Source organism: Pristiophorus japonicus, chromosome 27 (assembly GCF_044704955.1).
Source record: "Pristiophorus japonicus isolate sPriJap1 chromosome 27, sPriJap1.hap1, whole genome shotgun sequence".
Lineage (NCBI taxonomy): Eukaryota > Metazoa > Chordata > Chondrichthyes > Pristiophoridae > Pristiophorus > Pristiophorus japonicus.
In genome coordinates this window covers 10,096,899-10,118,941 of record NC_092003.1, presented here as the reverse complement: position 1 = coordinate 10,118,941, position 22,043 = coordinate 10,096,899, and the positions used below count along the sequence as shown (strand labels likewise).

Genomic DNA, 22,043 nt, shown 5'->3' with positions numbered 1-22,043 from the left:
TGTGGGCGTCGCTGGCAAGGCCCAGCGTTTATCGCCCGTCCCCAATCGCCCCTCGAGAAGGTGGTGGTGAGCCGCCTTCTTGAACCGCTGCAGTCCGTGTGGTGAAGGTGCTCCCACAGTGCTGTTAGGGAGGGAGTTCCAGGATTGTGACCCAGCGACGATGAAGGAACGGCCGATATATTTCCAAGTCGGGATGGTGTGTGTGTGTGACTGGGAGGGGAACGTGGAGGTGGTGGTGTTCCCATGCGCCTGCTGCCCTTGTCCTTCTAGGGGGTAGAGGTCGCGGGTTTGGGAGGTGCTGCCGAAGAAGCCTTGGCGAGTTGCTGCAGTGCATCTTGTCGACGGTGCACACTGCAGCCAGGGGGCGCCGGTGGTGGAGGGAGTGAGTGTTGAAGGTGGTGGGTAGCGTGGCCCATCAAGCGACCTGCTTTGTCCTGGATGGTGTCGAGCTTCTCAAGCTTTGACAAGTGACGTGACGAATCTTGGGTTTACATAAGAAATAGGAGCAGGAGTCGGCCATACGGTCCCTCGAGCCTGCTCCGCCATTCAATAATATCATGGCTGATCCGATCATGAACTCAGGTCCACTTCCCTGCCCTCTCCCCATAACCCCTTATTCCCTTATCGTTTAAGAAACTGTCTATTTCTGTCTTAAATTTATTCACTGTCCCAGCTTCCACAGCTCTCTGAGGCAGCGAATTCCACAGATTTACATCCCTCTGAGAGAAGAAATTCCTCCTCATCTCAGTTTTAAATGGGCGGCCCCTTATTCTAAGACCATGTCCCCTAGTTCTAGTCTCCCCCATCAGTGGAAACATCCTCTCTGCATCCACCTTGTCAAGCCCCCTCATAATCTTATACGTTTCGATAAGATCATCTCTCATTCTTCTGAATTCCAATGAGTAGAGGCCCAACCTCCTCAACCTTTCCTCATAAGTCAACCCCCTCATCTCCGGAATCAACCGAGTGAACCTTCTCTGAACTGCCTCCAAAGCAAGTATATCCTTTCGTAAATATGGAAACCAAAACTGCACGCAGTATTCCCGTGTTTCATCGCAAGTGAGGGAGCAGAGATGATTTATCCAGTTCTCATTGGGAAGAATTATATTTTTAGCCGTCAGGCCCCAATGCGGCAAAGGAGGAGGAGCTGTCAATGTGTGCCGGTCTGCTCGACAGGCCAGCAGATGGCCAAGTCAGCGGGGTACGGGAGAGTTTAAGGACAGGCAATGGATCTTTCTCTTGCCTCTTGTGCATTGCCTGGGCCTCACCGGGACGATGCAATGACCCCCAGGAAATGCTCGCCGTAAATCCATCCCCCGAGCACCATGGGAGCAGGCCGGGGAGCGGGAGGAGCAGTGTGGCGGTGTACCACTCCAGGGAGCAGCAGGTGCTGGAGCAGGAGGGCGACGGCAGTGAAGTGGGACATCACCACGGTCCAGGTCGGTGATCGGAGCGCGGGCAGGCACAGCAGGAGCGGCGAGTTTCGGGGCGAAGGAGCGGCGAGAGACTGTAGAGGGACGTGATCGAGGCCCGGGAGAGGCGAGAGTTCGGGGGGCCCAGAAGAGGCGAGGGCCCAGGGGCAGCACGGGCCCAGCCCACACTGTACGATATGTGAGCGCGCACTCGGCCCGTGCAGCAGAGCTGGTCTCCAGTCGTCCTGGTTAACCCTTGCCCCTGGACCAAGACCTCGCTCTGACAAGCCCGTGTGGTGGCTGGTGTGCAACGGTCACCCCACGTTAAAAAAACCCACCCACAGGCATCTCCCACCCTTCAGGATGTAGTTCGGGATCCGGAATATTAGGCCCTTCATTGAAACACCTGCAAACTCATCCCTTTTTGACGTGGAAACAAGTCATCCTCGCTTCGAGGGACTGCCTATGATGATGATGACAGTCACTGAGCCTGTTGCCCAGTACTCAGGGTTCAATCAGTCCTGGGGATTAGGGATTTGTCACTGGCCAGGAGAGCGTGGAGGGGCCCAGGGCTGTGTTCTTTTGGCAAGAAGGAGTCTCGGAGGTGGTGTGAACGAGGGCGGGACACATAGCTTGTTGAATATGCTGAAATACTCGGGAGACGCACGCGAGCTATAAATAAGTAAGAGGTGAAGATGGCCCTCATCCCAAGGGTAGTTAAAAAAAAGAAGACATTTCACGACCCCAGAACGTCCCGAAGCACGTTACAGCCCATTAAGTACTTTTTGAAGTATAGTCACGTGTGTTGTCATGTAGGAAGCCAAGTTATGCACAGCAACATTCCACAAACAGCAACCAGATCGTCTGTTTTTACTGATGTTGGTCGAGGGATAAATATTGGCCCCAGGACACCGGGGAGAACTCCCCCTGCTCTTCTTCCAATAGTGCCCTGGGATCTTTTACATCCAGCTGAGAGGGCAGACTGGGCCTCGGTTTAACGTCTCATCCGAAGGATGACACCTCCGACAGTGAGGAGCTCCCTCAGTACTGCCTCTCCGACAGTGCGGCGCTCTCTCAGTACTGCCTCTCCGACAGTGCGGCGCTCCCTCAGTACTGCCCCTCCAACAGTGCGGCACTCCCTCAGTACTGCCCCTCCAACAGTGCAGTGCTCCCTCAGTACTGCCCCTCCGACAGTGCAGTGCTCCCTCAGTACTGCCCCTCCGACAGTGCAGTGCTCCCTCTGTACTGCCCCTCCGACAGTGCAGCGCTCCCTCAATACTGCCCCTCCGACAGTGCGGCGCTCTCTCAGTACTGCCCCTCCGACAGTGCGGCGCTCCCTCAGTACTGCCCCTCCGACAGTGCGGCACTCCCTCAGTACTGCCCCTCCGACAGTGCGGCGCTCTCTCAGTACTGCCCCTCCGACAGTGCGGCGCTCCCTCAGTACTACCTCAGTACTGCCCCTCCGACAGTGCGGCGCTCTCTCAGTACAACCTCAGTACTGCCCCTCCGACAGTGCAGTGCTCCCTCTGTACTGCCCCTCCGACAGTGCGGCGCTCCTTCAGTACTGCCCCTCCGACAGTGCGGCGCTCCCTCAGTACTGCCCCTCCGACAGTGCGGCGCTCCCTCAGTACTGCCCCTCCGACAGTGCGGCGCTCCCTCAGTACTGCCCCTCCGACAGTGCGGCGCTCCCTCAGTACTGCCCCTCCGACAGTGCGGCGCTCCTTCAGTACTGCCCCTCCGACAGTGCGGTGCTCCTTCAGTACTGCCCCTCCGACAGTGCGGTGCTCCTTCAGTACTGCCCCTCCGACAGTGCGGCGCTCGTTCTGTGCTGTAAGATTCTGTGAGCAGGAAATAAATTGCTCATCCATCTACCGACCTACACAAGCCCCTCCGGTCGCTAACTGTTTGAGGTTTTATTCTGTGACGACTAGTCTGGGGAGTCAGCACCCCGTCTTGTGAAGTGCTTCCTGAGCTCTGTCCAAACCCACTGCGTTAGCTTCTGCCTCCTTTTCTCTCTCACTGGTTTCTCCCAGTGTCCCAGTGTCCTGCAGTTGTATTGTGAGTTAATGGAGCTTCGGATTTAGCTTCCCGATTGTCGCTCGATCCTTCTATCCCTCCTTGTGCTGCCCTGACGACACAAGGGTAAACTCCGTGTGAAGTGGTCTGGCTTTGGCACCTCCGCAACTGGAGTGTATCGGAGCCCCACGAACTGTATCGGGGCCCAGTGAACCATATCGGGTCCAGTGAACCATATCGGAGCCCAGTGAACCATATTGAGGCCCTAGGGAACCATATCAGGGCCCAGTGAACCATATTGGGGCCCAGGGAACCATATCAGGGCCCAGTGAACCATATTGGGGCCCAGGGAACCATATCAGGGCCCAGTGAACCATATTGAGGCCCAGGGAACCATATCAGGGTCCAGTGAACCATATTGGGGCCCAGGGAACCATATCAGGGCCCAGTGAACCATATTGGGGCCCAGGGAACCATATCAGGGCCCAGTGAACCATATCGAGGCCCAGTGAACCATATCAGGGCCCAGGAACCATATCGGGGTCCAGGGAACCATATCGGAGCCCAGTGAACCATATCGGGGTCCAAGGAAACATATCGGAGCCCAGTGAACCATATCGGGGCCCAGTGAACCATATCGAGGCCCAGGGAACCATATCGGGGCCCAGTGAACCATATCGGGGCCCAGGAACCATACCGGACCCCCCAGGGAACCATATCGGGGCCAAGGGAACCGTATCGGGGCCCAGTGAACCACATCGGGGCCCAGGAACCATATCGAACACCAGAGAACCATATCGGGGCCCAGTGAACCGTATCGGGGCCCAGGGAACCATATCGGGGCCCAGGAACCATATCGGGGCCCAGGGAACCATATTGGGGCCCAGTGAACCACATCGAGGCCCAGTGAACAATATCGGGGCCCAGGGAATGATATTGGGGCCCAGTGAACCGTATCGGGGCCCAGGAACCATATCGGGGCCCAGGGAACCATATTGGGGCCCAGTGAACCATATCGAAGCCCAGTGAACAATATCAGGGCCCAGTGAACAATATCAGGGCCCAGGGAACCGTATCGGGGCCCAGGGAATGATATCGGGGCCCAGTGAACCGTATCGGGGCCCAGGAACCATATTGGGTCCCAGGGAACCATATTGGGGCCCAGTGAACCATATCGGGGCCCAATGAACAATATCAGGGCCCAGGGAACCATATCGGGGCCCAGTGAACAATATCGGAGCCCAGGGAACCATATCGGGGCCCAGGAACCATATCGGGGTCCAGGGAACCATATCGGGGCCCAGTGAACCATATCGGGCTTGACGGCATCAGCCACATTTCCGACTTTGCAACAGGGACAGCACCTCAATTAATGGAGCTAATTTAATCAAATTCTTTAGCTCAATGAATGGTTTAATTTCATTTAAAAATTTTACGACAATCAGTTGCCTTACCTGTCACATCACAACCCCCGCAATCGCCATCACAACCCCCGCAATCGCCATCACAACCCCCGCAATCGCCATCACAACCCCCGCAATCGCCATCACAACCCCCGCAATCGCCATCACAACCCCCGCAATCGCCATCGGCAGTGGCAGCAATACCACCAACAGCTACAGCACGATTGACAGCTTCCCCAAGACCTTCCTCAACAACTTCATCACGAACATCACGGCCAAATTCACGAGCAGCATCCTTGCCTTTCTTGCGCTGTGGGCAGAGATTGCGTCAGTTAGAGACAGAAACAGGCGTCACAGTGAGGACCTTTCAGTGACTCTGAGATCTCAGCTGTACAACGCCGGGCCATTGAAGGCATGGCTTCTAGTAACCTTCCCAATGTGCCTTTGTACCCTCTTCCATTTAACATGTGCCTCGTTCTCCATTCCCATTCCATGGAATGACCAACGAATTCCGGCCCAAACCCCCCACCCCCTCCCCCACCCCAGTAGTGTTCCCCGACTCTCACTGCCAAACCCATTGAATGCCCCATAGTGGAGAGACGGGGCAGTTTTTGGAGGGAATTCCAGTCCCACCCTCAACAGCCAATAAGAACATCAGAAATAGGAGCAGGAGCAGGCCACATGGCCCCTCGAGCCTGCTCCGCCATTTAATACCATCATGGCTGATCCGATCGTGGACTCAGGTCCACTTCCCCGTCCGCTCCCCATAACCCCTTATCCCCTTATCGGTTAAGAAATTGTCTATCTCTGACTTAAATGTATTCAATGACCCGGCTTCCACAGCTCTCTGAGGCAGCGAATTCCACAGATTTACAACCCTCTGAGAGAAGAAATTTCTCCTCATCTCGGTCCTAAATTTCCTACCCCGTATCCTGAGACTGTGACCCCTTGTTCTAGACTTCCCAGCCCCGGGGAAACATCCTCCCCGCATCCAGTCTCTCCAACCCAGTCAGAATTTTATACGTTTCAATTAGATCCCCTCTCATTCTTCTAAACTCTAGTGAATACAGGCCTAGTCGACTCAATCTCTCCTCATACAACAGTCCTGCCATCCCAGGAATCAGTCTAGTGAACCTTCGCTGCACTCCTTCTATGGCAAGTATATCCTTCCTTAAGTAAGGAGACCAAAACTGCACACAATACTCCAGGTGTGGTCTTACCAAGGCCCTGTATAACTGTAGTAAGACATCCTTGCTCCTGTACTCAAATCCTCTTGCAATGAAGGCCAACATACCATTTGCCTAACTGCTTGCTGCACCTGCATGTTTGCTTTCACTGACTGGTGTACAAGGACACCCAGGTCCCTCTGTACATCGACACTTCCCAAGCCATCACCATTTAAATAATACTTTGTCCTTATGTTTTTCCTACCAAAGTGGATAACTTCACATTTACCCACGTTATACTGCATCTGCCATGTGTTTGCCCACTCACTGAACCGATCTAAATCACCTTGCAGTGTCTTTGCATCCTCCTCACAACTCACAATCCCACCTAGTTTTGTATCATCAGCAAACTTGGAAATATTACATTTGGTTCCCTCACCCAAATCATTTATATATATTGTGAATAGCTGGGGCCCCAGCACTGATCCCTGTGGTACCCCGCTAGTCACTGCCCGCCACCCCAAAAAAGACCCGTTTATTCCTACTCTCTGTTTCCTGTCAGTTAAGCAATTTTCAATCCATGCCAATACATTACCCCAATCCCCTGTGCTTTAATTTTGCACACTAACCTCTTATGTGGAACTTTATCAAAGGCCTTCTAAAATTCCAAATACACTACATCCACTGGTTCTCCCTTATCTATTCTATCAGTTACATCCTCAAAAAACTCCAGTAGGTTTGTCAAACATGATTTTCCTTTCATAAATCCATGTTTAATCCCGTTGATATTATCTAAGTGTGCCGTTATCACATCCTTTATAATGGACCCCAGCATTTTCCCTACTACTGATGTCAGGCTAACCGGTCTGTAGTTCCCCATTTTCTCTCTCCCTCCTTTTTTAAATAGTGGCGTTACATTTGCCACCCTCCAATCTGCAGGAACTGTTCCATAATCAATAGAATTTTGGAAGATGACAACCAATACATCCATTTATATATATTGTGATTAGCTGGGGCCCCAGCACTGATCCCTGTGGTACCCCACTAGTCACTGCCCGCCACCCCAAAAAAGACCCGTTTATTCCTACTCTCTGTTTCCTGTCAGTTAACCAATTTTCAATCCATGCCAATACATTACCCCAATCCTATGTGCTTTAATTTTGCACAATAACCACTATTTCCATGGCTACCTCTTTTCGTTCTCTGCGATGCAGATCATCAGGCCCTGGGGATTTATCGGCCTTCAGTCCCACTATTTTCTTACTAATAATCATTTCCTTTAATTCCTCTTGCTCACCAGACCCTTGGTTCCCTAGCATTTCCGGGACGTGATTTGTGTCCTCTTCCGTGAAGACAGAACTGAAGTATTTATTTAATGGCTCTGCCATTTTCTGGTTCCCCATTACAAATTCTCCTGTTTCTGTCTGTAAAGGACCTACATTTGTCTTCACTAATCTTTTTCTTTTCACGTACTTGTAGAAAGTTTGGCAGTCAGATTTTATGTTCCTTGCAAGTTTACTCTTGTACTCTATTTCTCCCCACTTAATCAATCTCTTGGTCCTTTTTTTGCTGAATTCTAGGTTACGCCCCCTTGACCTGGAATGCCCATGACCAAAGGAAATAGTTGCTCTCTCAAGTTGCTACGCTATTGAATCCTTTAATGATCTTAAACACCTCGATTAGAATTTTGGAAAATGACAGTCAATGCATCTACTATTTCTATGGCCATTCGGCCCTTCTAGTGTGCACCGCCATTCAATATGATCATGGCTGATCCTCTATCTCAACACCATATTCTCGCTTTTTCCCCATACCCCTTGATGCCTTTTGTGTCCAGAAATCTATCTATCTCCCTCTTAAATATATTCAGTAACTTGGCCTCCACAGCCTTCTGTGGGAGAGAATTCCACAGGTTCACCACCCTCCGAGTGAAAACATTTCTCCTCATCTCGGTCCTAAATTTCCCACCTCGTATCCTGAGACTGTGTGACCCCTTGTTCTAGACTTCCCAGCCCCCGGGGAGGAAACCATCCTCCCCGCATCCAGTCTGTCCAACCCCGTCAGAATTTTACACGTTTCAAAGACCAAAAAAAAGGTAACAGACAAACTTACTTTTTGCTTATCTATTTCTTGGCTCATGATTCCGCGCTGAGGTCAAGAGCGAGACGGCAGGGAACAATCGCTCTCCCGCAGAGTTTCACAACCCTTGCGGAGTGGAATCTCAAAACCGGGTGGTTTTCGTTAAAAGTACTTGGCTCCTGTATTTGTGTGTTCTGTGCACCAATCCTTGACGGGCTGCATGTATTAATCAAGTATGCTATTCGTACATTTATTTCCGTTTCGATGTCTTAAGTAAAATAAGTTCTTGTGACTGGAACTTTGCCCAAACTGCATATCAGTCATTCTTGTTCCCTGTGCAAGTTAACGCCTGCTGGCAACCCTGGCCTGCAGGGGCCTCTGAATGTCGCCTCTCTGTTCTCCGTTTATTACCAGCACATCGCAACACTCACCATCACCACAGGCACTCCCTCGGAATCGAGGAAGACTTGCTTCCACTCTAAAAGTGAGTTCTCAGGTTGACTGAACGGTCCAATATGGGAACCACAGTCCCTGTCACAGGTGGGACAGACAGTGGTTGGAGGGAAGGGGAGGGTGGGACTGGTTTGCCGCACGCTCCTTCCGCTGCCTGCGCTTGGTTTCTGCACGCTCTCGGCGACGAGACTCGAGGTGCTCAGCGCCCTCCCGGATGCCCGGGCGAGTTTCCCACCGAGACACCTTCGCTGCTTTCCTCCCTCTGCCTCTGCACCGAGCGACGTCTCATCCTCGGTGACTTCAACCTCCATCTCATCAGAAATAGGAGCAGGAGTCGGCCATACGGCCCCTCGAGCCTGCTCCGCCATTTAATACGATCATGGCTGATCCGATCATGGACTCAGGTCCACTTCCCCGCCCGCTCCCCATAACCCCTTATCGGTTAAGAAACTGTCTATCTCTGTCTTAAATTTATTCAATGTCCCAGTTTCCACAGCTCTCTGAGGCAGCGAATTCCACAGATTTACAACCCTCTGAGAGAAGAAATTTCTCCTCATCTCAGTTTTAAATGGGCGGCCCCTCATTCTAAAATCATGCCCCCTAGTTCTAGTCTCCCCCATCAGTGGAAACATCCTCTCTGCATCCACCTTGTCAAGCCCTCTCATAATCTTATACCTTTCGATAAGATCACCTCTCATTCTTCTGAACTCCAATGAGTAGAGGCCCAACCTCCTCAACCTTTCCTCATAAGTCAACCCCCTCATCTCCGGAATCAACCGAGTGAACCTTCTCTGAACTGCCTCCAAAGCAAGTGTCTCCTTTCGTAAATGTGGAAAGCAAAACTGCACGCAATACTCCAGGTGTGGCCTCACCAATACCCTGTATAACTGGAGCAAGACTTCCCTGCTTTTATACTCCATCCCCTTTGCAATAAAGGCCAAGATTCCATTCAACAGGACCTCTCCTCTGAGTCCAACGCCCTCCTAACCTCCCTTAATCTCTCCCTCCATATTAACTCCCCTCCCCATATTCACAGCCCACCCTGCCACCCCCTGACCTTGCTGCTCCCATGGTGTGTATCGCCGATAAGGCCGTGTCTGGTCACTGCCTTGTACCCCTCCGTAGAGGTGGTGGTAAAGTAAAGCGGGCTGTGCTCAGTGTACATGTGGAACCTGACATGGTTTCGGATGATGTCGCCGAGGGACAGTCGACGAGAAATAGATGGGGCCCAAGGCAAGATTCTTCGGGGACTCCAAAGTTAACGGTGCGGGACGGATGAGGAGGCAGAGCGGACCATTATCTTTAGTGTCTTACTACAGTTGTACATCGGGCAGTCCCTCGGAATCGAGGAAGACTTGCTCCCACTCTCAACACGAATCCTGAGGTGGCTGTACAGTCCAATACGAGAACCACAGTCCCTGTCGCAGGCGGGACAGACAGTGGTTGAGGGAAGGGGAGGGTGGGACTGGTTTGCTGCACGCTCCTTCCGCTGCCTGCGCTTGGTTTCTGCACGCTCTCGGCGACGAGACTCGAGGTGCTCAGCGCCCTCCCGGATGCACTCCCTCCACTTAGGGCGGACTGGTCTTTGGGCCAGGGACTCCCAGGTGTCGGTGGGGGATGTCGCACTTTATCAGGGAGGCTTTGAGGGTGGTCCCTTGTCACGTTTCCTCTGCCCGCCTTTGGCCTGTTTGCCGTGAAGGAGTTCCGAGTAGAGCGCTTGCTTTGGGAGTCTCGTGCTGTTAATTCCTGGATTCTTTTACCTCAATCTGGTTCAGTAAAATTACTGAGTCGAATACCTCTTGTGCTTTGAACAAAGCAGTCTTTATTTTACCGGCCAGTAAGACCTATCAGACAGAAGATATACTCTCTGGATAGAGCGTACACACTCCCTACGGATAGGTGAAGTTACATCGTAAAGCGTTAACAGTTATACAGTTTTGAAATCAGATAACAAAATACAAATGGATTGACAGTCTAACTCAGCCACTCATTAGTCAATCTATATGAGATGTTCTTCTTGAAAGCTCAAGTATTGCCTCTAAATGTTTCAATCTAATGGTGTGACTACTAACTGAGACCTTGCAATTCTGCAGATGTATTTCATGTTACAATTATATATTATTGGCAGGATTAGTGACTTGAAACCTTGAGACAGACTGTTAGCTATGCTGATGTTGCACTATTTGCAATCTGACATTCTCCCAGCTATTCTTCCATGGCTTATACATTTTCATATATCCCGTTTACTTTACTGTCCTTAATTCCATATATTCCGTTCAGATATCCACAGTGCCTGGGGGGCATGCGGACAAGGTGGCCCCGCCCAGCGGAGCTGGTCGAGTGTGGTCAGTGCTTCGATGCTGGGGATGTTGGCCTGGGTCGAGGACGCTAACGTTGGTGTGTCTGTGGTTGGTATGTAAAATAAAGTTATTTCTTTGCCATCACATCTATAAGACGGAGTTGCTGTTGTTAGACAGGAGGAGCCTCACCCTCACAGGCCAGGAATGTCAGCAGGTGTTAACCTGGACAGGTAACAAGAATGACTGACATGTTTGGGCAAACATTCTGTTGCAAGAACCTGTTTGCATCTTTGATGTCGAAACTGAAATAAATGTATGATCAGCATATTTGCCAATTTCGGCTACACATGTATATATACAGGCTAACAAGGACTGGGGCACTGAACACACAATCATTTTAAAGGAAAACCACATCATTTAGACATTCCGGTCCACAGGTTCCCTGAAACTCCGGGAGAGAGAGAGAGACATCGTTTGCCGCCGTCTCACTCTTGATTGCCGTTCGGAATCACAAACCGAAAATGTTTTTGATCCAGTTCTAACACGTTTAAACCTCAACTCGGGTATGTGTCCAACAGGCTTCCTGTGAATGATGACTGCTACATATTGGCCCCGGATATTTAACTCTGTAAATGATAGCGCTAATCCAATATCCCACATCGCACTCTCTTGTTAAAGAGAAATAGATAAAGCATATTGGAACTTATATTTAGATTTTATTCACTGCCTGTGTTTGGCTTTGGGTTTTCCGAGAGTCCTAGATCACTTCGAACAACATCGCCACGCTGCTCAGGTATTTCTGCTTCCTCTGGGCAGCGACAGTGCAGAGCTCCCTCAGTACTGCCCCTCCGACAGTGCGGTGCTCCCTCAGTACTGCCCCTCCGACAGTGCGGTGCTCCCTCAGTACTGCCCCTCCGACAGTGTGGTGCTCCCTCAGTACTGTCCCTCCGACAGTGCGGCGCTCCCTCAGTACTGTCCCTCCGACAGTGCGGCGCTCCCTCAGTACTGTCCCTCCGACAGTGCGGTGCTCCCTCAGTACTGTCCCTCCGACAGTGCGGAGCTCCCTCAGTACTGCCCCTCCGACAGTGCAGAGCTCCCTGAGTACCGCCCCTCCGACAGTGCGGCGCTCCCTCAGTACTGCCCCTCCGACAGTGCGGTGCTCCCTCAGTACTGCTCCTCCGACAGTGCAGCGCTCCCTCAGTACTGCCCCTCCGACAGTGCGGCGCTCCCTCAGTACCACCCCTCCGATAGTGCGGCGCTCCCTCAGTACTGCCCCTCCGACAGTGCGGCGCTCCCTCAGTACCGCCCCTCCGACAGTGCAGCGTTCCCTCAGTAGTGCCCCTCCGACAGTGCAGCGTTCCCTCAGTACTGCCCCTCCGACAGTGCAGCGTTCCCTCAGTATTGCCCCTCCGACAGTGTGGCGCTCCCTCAGTACTGCCCCTCCGACAGTGCAGCGTTCCCTCAGTACCGCCCCTCCGACAGTGCAGCGTTCCCTCAGTACTGCCTCTCTGACAGTGCAGTGTTCCCTCAGTACTGCCCCTCCGACAGTATGGCGCTCCCTCAGTACTGTCCCTCCGACAGTGCGGCGCTCCCTCAGTACCGCCCCTCCGACAGTGCAGCGTTCCCTCAGTACTGCCCCTCCGACAGTACGGCACTCCCTCAGTACTGCCCCTCCGACATTGTGGCGCTCCCTCAGTACTGCCCCTCCGACAGTGCGGCGCTCCCTCAGTACTGCCCCTCCGACAGTGCGGCGCTCCCTCAGTACTGCCCCTCCAACAGTGCGGCGCTCCCTCAGCACAGCCCCTCCGACAGTGCGGCGCTCCCTCAGTACCGCCCCTCCGACAGTGCGACACTCCCTCAGTACTGCCCCACCGACAGTGCGGCGCTCCCTCAGCACTGCCCCTCCGACAGTGCGGCGCTCCCTCAGCACTGCCCCTCCGACAGTGCGGCGCTCCCTCAGTACTGCCCCTCCGACAGTGCGGCGCTCCCTCAGCACTGCCCCTCCGACAGTGCGGCGCTCCCTCAGTACTGCCCCTCCGACAGTGCGGCGCTCCCTCAGTACTGCACTGGGAGCGTCGACCTCAATTTTTGAGCTCCAGTTTCTGGAATGGTGCCTGAACCCACAACTTTCTGACTCACTGATCCTGACTCCCAACCCGTCTCCTAATCCAAGCCTTCTCCCATTCTCCCTGTCCCTGTTTTGCTCTCCCCACTATCTCCCTCATTGTCTTTGTCCATCGCTCTCCTCCCTCTCTTATATTCCCTCCTGTTTCTCCCTCCCATTGTCTTGCTGTCTTTCCGTCTCTCATTCTCTCACTCCCTCAACCTCTCCCGCTCTCCGACTCCCTCTCTTTCTCTCTCTCTCCTTCCTCTCTCCCTGCACGGGTAAGAAACCAGGCCAGGCCCCGGTGCCTGCTGAGTGAATGTAGTCACGATGTTTGGCTGGATTGTGGTCGGACGGTGAGACAGTGGGGGAGGGCGGGGGATGATACACAGACCGAGGCCTACTCTGCTTTGGCACCACAACCGTGGCCTAGATTTGCCAGCTCCTTGATGCTTGAGCCTGTCGGAAACTGGGTCGAGATCCTGAATTTCCCACAATGGACCTCCTGTAGGGCGTATGTTTTTCACTCTCCCCTGATTCTCAGACCTCGGAACTTATCGTGGGCAAGGACAACACATGGCCACAACATTTAGGCTGAACCCAGTGTCCACTTTATTACGCAACAAAAACCGACTAAAACTGCAGGACTAGACTTCTGAGAGAAATCGACTGAAGACATACAATCGCCCTTCCTGGCTGTAGCTATTATAGGTTCGTGGTCATTGATTCCGTGACCGGTTGGTTCTTTTTCTGCCCGTTCTCTGCCGTGCTGTTCCTTTCGTGTCCTTCTGTCTCTCTGTTTGTCCTTCCTCATCTTCTTGTGTTTCTGTGTCCGTATATTTATATCCGTAGCATGAATACATTTCCCGCTGGGCCGGGGTCCGATTAATGCATCTGGATCGATGAGGTGATTTGTTTAACTGGCTGCGGTGAGGAGTTTGAATGGCTACTAATTTGCACACGGAGTCGACAGTGCAAAAGATAACTCCTTATCCTTAATGCGCCATTATCCAAAAAATATGCATTCCGTAGGGTGCTCGGTATTCCTGGTTTCTTGCAGACTTGTAGTCTCTGGGGTGAACTGTTTGACCCCCTGCGGCCAATCAACTCCGGGCTCTTCTGATAGATAGTATCGATCTCTTTGTCTGTATGCATAACCAAGTTTAGTCCTTGACCACAGAGGGTGATTTTAATGGGTGATGAGTCACCACTTACCCCAGGCTGGTGCCTTTTCTCCTCCCAAGTAGTCCAAAAGAGTTTACTTTAAAAAAAGTTCGTGGCCTCTTCCTGTGCCTTGTTCCAAGAAAAATAGGTGTACCCTTACACTCCCTCCTTTTAGTGTCTCTTATAATAAACTCAGAGACATTGCACTGGGTGTAAAAATAGCTGTATCCTTACACTCCCAGTGTGCGACTGCATTTTATCACCCGCGACCCGCGCTGCGTTAGAATTCCGTCCTCTCATCGTCTGCTCGCCGGCGTACCCCCGCGGGCTCTTCCTGTGCGCAACCTGGCTGCCTCCCTTTCGCTGCTGGACACCGCTGACCCTGGCTGTGGGGTGCCGTGCTGTGGGTCGTCCTGAGGATGTGAGAGGCGCTGTATCAATGCACGGGGGAGGTTGTTTCTCTCGGGTTGATGAGCGCGGGGGGGATCGGGGCTCTCCCTGGGGTGGGGAGGGGGGGAAGCTGTGGGCATCCCACGAGCTCAGTCCATGCGGAGGGGGAACACTACCCTTCAGCTTGTCAGCAACTTATAATGGCGCCTTCAACCTAGTGAAGGTGCTTCACAGGAATGTATTCACTGGAGTTTAGAAGAATGAGAGGGCATCTCATTGAAACGTGTACAATTCTGACGGGGGTTGGACAGACTGGATGCGGGGAGAATGTTTCCCCCCGGGGGCTGGGAAGTCTAGAACAAGGGGTCACACAGTCTCAGGATACGGGGTGGGAAATTTAGGAGCGAGATGAGGAGAAATTTTTTCACTCAGAGGGTGGTGAACCTGTGGAATTCTCCACCACAGAAGGCTGTGGAGGCCAAGTCACTGAATATATTTAATAGATAGATTTCTAGACACAAAAGACATCAAGGGGTATGGGGGGAAAAAGCGGGAATATGGTGTTGAGATCGAGGATCAGCCATGATCATATTGAATGGCGGAGCAGGCTCGAAGGGCCGAATGGCCTACTCCTGGCTCCTATTTTCTATGAAATTAAAAAGATCTGACACAGAGCCAGATAAGGAGATATTCGGGGCAGGTGACCAAAAGCTGGGTCAGAGAGGGAGGTTTTCAGGAGCGTCTTAAAGGAGGAGAGAGAGGCGGAGAGGTTTAGGGAGGGAGTTCCAGAGCTTGGGGGCCCCAGGCAGCTGAAGGCACGGCCACCGATGGTGGAGCTATGGAAATCGGGGAGCTGCGCGGGAGAGGAGCGCAGAGATCCCGGGGGGGCGGGGGGGGGGTGTGGAGATGGGATTGTCGGCAACTTTCCCTTTAAGCTGTGGTCGCGCTGCTGGATTTTAACTCGGAAATCCGCGCACGCGTGGTATTTACAATGGGCCGCGCGCACCTTTAAAGGGGCCACGTGGCCCCAAATAAAATTACAGGGAACATGGCTTGTCGGGCTGGAGGAGCCGGGAGGTAGGGAGACCTGTAACCCTGATGATTACGAACCCCTGCGTTAAGTCTCCCTTTAAACGCCTGGGGAAGCTGCACTCCGTTACAGGTTGTTGATATTTCCGCTACCAGGAAAGCGATTGCAGCTTCTCCAATCCCTCATACGGACTGAATTCCTCTTGTCTGCCTTCTGATCTCCAAATCCCCCAACCCCGTCCCACACACCAGCGCTCCCCCACCAGCCCACCTCACGTCCCCACTCGGGCGACTTCAAGACACCCCGTTCTGTCTCCTGCCCTGACTCCTTCTCTCCGGAGGCACCCCCCCCCCCCCCCCACCCTCGCCATGACCCCCCAAACTGTGGGGGCTCCCCACATCCCACCCACCCTGCAAACCTCGGGCTTTTACGAACACCCCTCAAAACAATCACCGCTTGTCATCGGGCTGCTGTCCAACCCGTTTCAACCTTGCCCGTCACTCCCTCGATCCGGCATTTTAAGTATCTCAATTTATTCTTTAAGTACCGAGACAGATACTGACTTAGACAGATCCGCGGGCGAAGGAACCGAGGGAGCGGATATTTTCGTCCCTCTGCTGCCACCCGGTGCTTTAATGGGGCATTGCACGCCATCAAAGAAAGACTTGCATTTAGATAGCGCCGGTCACCACCTCAGGACCTTCCCAAAGCGCTTCACAGCCAATGAAGTAACTTTTGTGAAATGTGGTCACTGTTGTAATGTAGGAAACAGTGCAGCCACTAGGCGCACAGCAAGCTCCCACAAACAGCAATGTGATAATGACCCAGATTATCTGGTTTTAGTGATGTTGGTTGAAGGATAAATATTGGCCCTAGGACATCGGGGAGAACTCCCCCTGCTCTTCTTCACAATAGTGCCCTGGGATCTTTGACGTCCACCTGAGAGGGCAGTCGGGGCCTTGGTTTAGCATCTCATCAGAAAAACGGCACCTCCGACAGTGCGGCGCTCCCTCAGTACTGTCCCTCCGACAGTACGGCACTCCCTCAGTACTGCCCCTCCGACAGTACGGCACTCCCTCAGTACTGCCCCTCCGACAGTGCGGCGCTCCCTCAGTACTGCCCCTCCGACAGTACGGCACTCCCTCAGTACTGCCCCTCCGACAGTACGGCACTCCCTCAGTACTGCCCCTCCGACAGTGCGGCGCTCCCTCAGTACTGTCCCTCCGACAGTACGGCACTCCCTCAGTACTGCCCCTCCGACAGTGCGGCGCTCCCTCAGTACTTCCCCTCCATCAGAGTGGCTCCCTCAGTACTGCCCCTCCGACAGTACGGCACTCCCTCAGTACTGCCCCTCCGACAGTACGGCACTCCCTCAGTACTGTCCCTCCGACAGTACGGCACTCCCTCAGTACTGCCCCTCCGACAGTACGGCACTCCCTCAGTACTGCCCCTCCGACAGTGTGGCGCTCCCTCAGTACTTCCCCTCCATCAGAGTGGCTCCCTCAGTACTGCCCCTCCAACAGTGCAGCACTCCCTCAGTACTGCCCCTCCGACAGTGGGGCACTCCCTCAGCACTACCCCTCCGACAGTGCGGCACTCCCTCAGTAGTGCCCCTCCGTCAGTGGGTCACTCCCTCAGCACTGCCCCTCCGACAGTGCGGCGCTCCCTCGGTACTGCCCCTCCGACAGTGGGGCGCTCCCTCAGCACTGCCCCTCCGACAGTGCGGCGCTCCCTCAGTACTGCCCCTCCGACAGTGCGGCACTCCCTCAGTACTGCCCCTCCGTCAGTGGGTCACTCCCTCAGCACTGCCCCTCCGACAGTGCGGCACTCCCTCAGTACTAACACTGGGGAGTCACTCGGGATTTTGTGTTCAAGTCTGTGGAGTGCGACACAGAAACCACAACCTAATTTATACTCTGCATTAAAATAAATACTGATCTAACTGAAAGCATCCTCATTCATTTATTGAGAAGAATTATTGGGCTGAGTCTAATTTATGTGGTTCACTCAATCTACAACATTTCCACTAATATACAGCGCCATTAACATAATAAAAATATCCTCAAGGCACTGCACAGCAGTGATTACCAAACAAAATTCATCACCCTCAGTGAATCCGCCAACATCAACATCCTGGGTGTCGCTAGTTATTTGACCCTGAAATGAGCTTCCGGCCACATACCTGCAGCATAACTAAGACCGCCTATTTACCCCTCCGTAACATCACCTGTCTCCGCCCCTGCCTCAGCTCATCCGCTGCTGAAACCCTCATCCGTGCCTTTGTTACCTCGAGCCTTGACTATTCCAACACACTCCTGGCCGGCCTCCCACATTCTACCCGACGTAAACTAGAGGTCATCCAAAACTCATCTGCTCCATGTCCTAACTCGCACCGAGTCCCGTTCACCCATCACCCCCTGTGCTCGTTGCCCCATGTCCTAACTCGCACCCAGTCCCGCTCACCCATCACCCCCTGTGCTCGTTGCCCCGTGTCCTAACTCGCACCCAGTCCCGCTCACCTATCACCTCCTGTGCTCGCTGCTCCGTGTCCTAACTCGCATCCAGTCCCGCTCACCCATCACCCCCTGTGCTCGCTGCCCCGTGTCCTAACTCGCACCGAGTCCCACTCACCCATCACCCGCTGTGCTCGCTGCCCCGTGTCCTAACTCGCCCCGAGTCCCGCTCACCCACCACCCCTTGTGCTCGCTGCCCCATGTCCTAACTCGCACCCAGTCCCGCTCACCCATCACCCCCTGTGCTCGCTGCCCCATGTCCTAACTCACACCGAGTCCCGCTCACCCATCACCCCCTGTGCTCGCTGCCCCGTGTCCTAACTCGCACCGAGTCCCACTCACCCATCACCCGCTGTGCTCGCTGCCCCGTGTCCTAACTCGCCCCGAGTCCCGCTCACCCACCACCCCTTGTGCTCGCTGCCCCGTGTCCTAACTCGCACCCAGTCCCGCTCACCCATCACCCTCTGTGCTCGCTGCCCCATGTCTTAACTCACACCGAGTCCTGCTCACCCATCACCCCCTGTGCTCACCGCCCCGTGTCCTAACTCGCACCAAGTCCCGCTCACCCATCACCTCCTGTGGTCGCTGCCCCGTGTCCTAACTCGCACCAAGTCCCGCTCACCCATCACCCCCTGTGCTCGCTGCCCCGTGTCCTAACTCGCACCGAGTCCCGCTCACCCATCACCTCCTGTGGTCGCTGCCCCGTGTCCTAACTCGCACCGAGTCCCGCTCACCCATCACCCCCTGTGCTCCCTGCCCCGTGTCCTAACTCACACCGAGTCCCACTCACCCATCACCCCCTGTGCTCGCTGCCCCGTGTCCTAACTCGCACCGAGTCCCACTCACTGATCACCTCCTGTGGTCGCTGCCCCGTGTCCTAACTCGCACCGAGTCCTGCTCACCCATCACCCCCTGTGCTCGCTGACCTACGTTGGCTCCTGGTTAAGCAATGCACTGATTTCAAAATTTTCATCCTTGTTTACAAATCCCTCCATGGCCCTCGCCCCTCCCTATCTCTGTAATCTCCTCCAGCCCCACAACCCCCCGAGATCTCTGCCCTCCTCTAATTCGGCCCTCCTGAGCATCCCTGATTATAATCACTCCACCATCGGTGGCCGTGCCTTCTGTTGCCTGGGCCCCAAGCTCTGGAACTCCCTCCCTAAACCTCTCTGCCTCTCTCTCTCCTCCTTTAAGACGCTCCTTAAAACCTCCCTCTTTGACCGAGCTTTTGGTCACCTGTGCTAATTTCTTATTACGTGGCTCAGTGACAAATGTATTTATTTTGTTTTATAACACTCCTGTGAAGCGCCTTGGGACGTTTCACTAAGTTAAAGGCGCTATATAAATACAAGATGCTGTTGTTGTCACCATTGACCAGAATCTGAACGGGACCAGCCACATAAACACTGTGGCAACAAGAGCAGGTCAGGGGCTGGGTATTCTGCAGCGAGTGCCTCACCCCCCGACTCCCCAAAGCCTTTCCACCATCGACAGGGCACAAGGGATGCACAAGAGGCCAGACATTATCGGGACAATGACCAGGGGAGCGGGGAAGGTGGGTGAGAAGGTGGGTGTCCTCTGGAATTGAATGTTCCAATGTTTCTTACCCATCGTGAATTCAAGTCCCTGCCACTGCTGTTTGACCAGCCAATATTTCCAACCAAGTTATTACGGTCGTGCCGTGGTTCCGTTACAGGACCAGTAATTACCAGAACATGAGCATAGCAACGCCTCGATTTCAAAATTCTCCTCCTTGTTTACAAATCCCTCCATGGCCCTCGCCCCTCCCTATCTCTGTAATCTCCTCCAGCCCCACAACCCGACTGAGGTGGTGAAAGGCTCGATGGAAATGCAAGTCTTTCTTTCTTTATCAGTACAGCCTTCTGTAAATTGTCGCTAAGTTGTTGTTGTTCAGTTGTTGGTCAGTTGTTGTTGTTCAGTTGTTGGTCAGTTGTTGTTGTTCAGTTGTTGGTCAGTTGTTGTTGTTCAGTTGTTGGTCAGTTGTTGTTGTTCAGTTGTTGGTCAGTTGTTGTTCAGTTGGTCAGTTGTTGTTGTTCAGTTGTTGGTCAGTTGTTGTTGTTCAGTTGTTGGTCAGTTGTTGTTGTTCAGTTGTTGGTCAGTTGTTGTTGTTCAGTTGTTGTTCAGTTGTTGGTCAGTTGTTGTTGTTCAGTTGGTCAGTTGTTGTTGTTCAGTTGTTGCTGTTCAGTTGTTGGTCAGTTGTTGTTGTTCAGTTGTTGGTCAGTTGTTGTTGTTCAGTTGGTCAGTTGTTGTTGTTCAGTTGTTGGTCAGTTGTTGTTGTTAAGTTGGTCAGTTGTTGTTGTTCAATTGTTGGTCAGTTGTTGTTCAGTTATTGTTGTTCAGTTGGTCAGTTGTTGTTGTTCAGTTGTTGGTCAGTTGTTGTTGTTCAGTTGGTCAGTTGTTGTTGTTCAGTTGTTGGTCAGTTGTTGGTGTTCCTATGGGCGGGGCAGCCGGCTCCAAGATGGCGGCGGGCAGTGGTTGACGGACCCGGTCTCCCGGAAGTGAGGTGTGTGGGGCCCGGTGTCCCGGAAGTGAGGTGTGTGGGGCCCGGTGTACCGGAAGTGAGGTGTGTGGGGCCCGGTCTCCAGGAAGTGAGGTGTGTGGGGCCCGGTCTCCAGGAGGGAGCTGCGGACGGGGCCGGGCCGGGCCGCCATGTGGGCTTTCTTCAGCCGCGACCCGCTCAAGGATTTCCCGTTCGAGACCAGCGAGGGCGGCGGGGAGGCGGCGGGCGGCCTGTGGCGGCTGCTGCAGGGGCAGCGCAAGGTATGGCCCGGCCCCGGCCCCGGCTCCCCGCAACCCGCACCCCCCCCCGCACTGCTCGCCCCGCCCGGCCCGGACCAGCCCACATCCGGCTGACGTGGCCCCAGCAGCGGCCGATCCCCCCCAGACCCAGACCCGGGCCAACAACACATCTAACCCCGGGATAGAGCCTGACCGGTAATATACCCCCCCCCCCCCGGTAATATACCCCCCCCCGGTAATATATACACCCCTCCGGTAATATATACCCCGGTAATATACCCCCCCGGTAATATACCCCCCCACCCCGGTAATATATACCCCGGTAATATACACCCCGGTAATATACCCCCTCCCCCGGTAATATATACACCCCTCCGGTAATATATACCCCGGTAATATACCCCCTCCCCCGGTAATATATACACCCCTCCGGTAATATATACCCCGGTAATATACCCCCTCCCCCGGTAATATACCCCCCTGCCCCGGTAATATATACCCCGGTAATATACCCCCCCGGTAATATACCCCCCCGCCCCGGTAATATATACCCCGGTAATATACACCCCGGTAATATACACCCCCCGGTAATATACCCCCCCCCCCCGGTAATATACCCCCCCCCCCGGTAATATATACACCCCCCGGTAATATATACCCCCCCGGTAATATACCCCCCCGCCCCGGTAATATATACCCCGGTAATATACCCCCCGGTAATATACCCCCCCCCCCCCGGTAATATATACACCCCCCGGTAATATATACCCCGGTAATATACCCCCCCGGTAATATATACCCCCCGGTAATATACCCCCCCCCCCCGGTAATATATACACCCCCCGGTAATATATACCCCGGTAATATACCCCCCCGGTAATATACCCCCCCGCCCCGGTAATATATACCCCGGTAATATATACCCCGGTAATATACACCCCGGTAATATACACCCCCCGGTAATATACCCCCCCCCCCGGTAATATATACACCCCCCGGTAATATATACCCCGGTAATATACCCCCCCGGTAATATACACCCCCCGGTAATATACCCCCCGGTAATATACCCCCCCCCCCGGTAATATATACACCCCCCGGTAATATATACCCCGGTAATATACCCCCCCGGTAATATACCCCCCCGCCCCGGTAATATATACCCCGGTAATATATACCCCGGTAATATACACCCCGGTAATATACACCCCCCGGTAATATACCCCCCCCCCCCGGTAATATATACACCCCCC

The 22,043-nt window shown here is 53.7% G+C and overlaps 1 protein-coding gene across 1 annotated transcript in view; it reads left to right on the top strand.

Moving 5' to 3' along the window:
- The first annotated feature begins 20,597 nt into the window (after window positions 1-20,597).
- The window catches only part of scyl1 (SCY1-like, kinase-like 1), a 48,628-nt gene continuing 47,182 nt past the window's right edge, over window positions 20,598-22,043 (top strand). Inside the window, exon 1 of the mRNA XM_070868265.1 lies at window positions 20,598-20,811. Coding sequence (XP_070724366.1) covers window positions 20,701-20,811 — 111 coding nt within the window. The 5' untranslated portion in view covers window positions 20,598-20,700. The remainder of the gene's footprint in view (window positions 20,812-22,043) is intronic.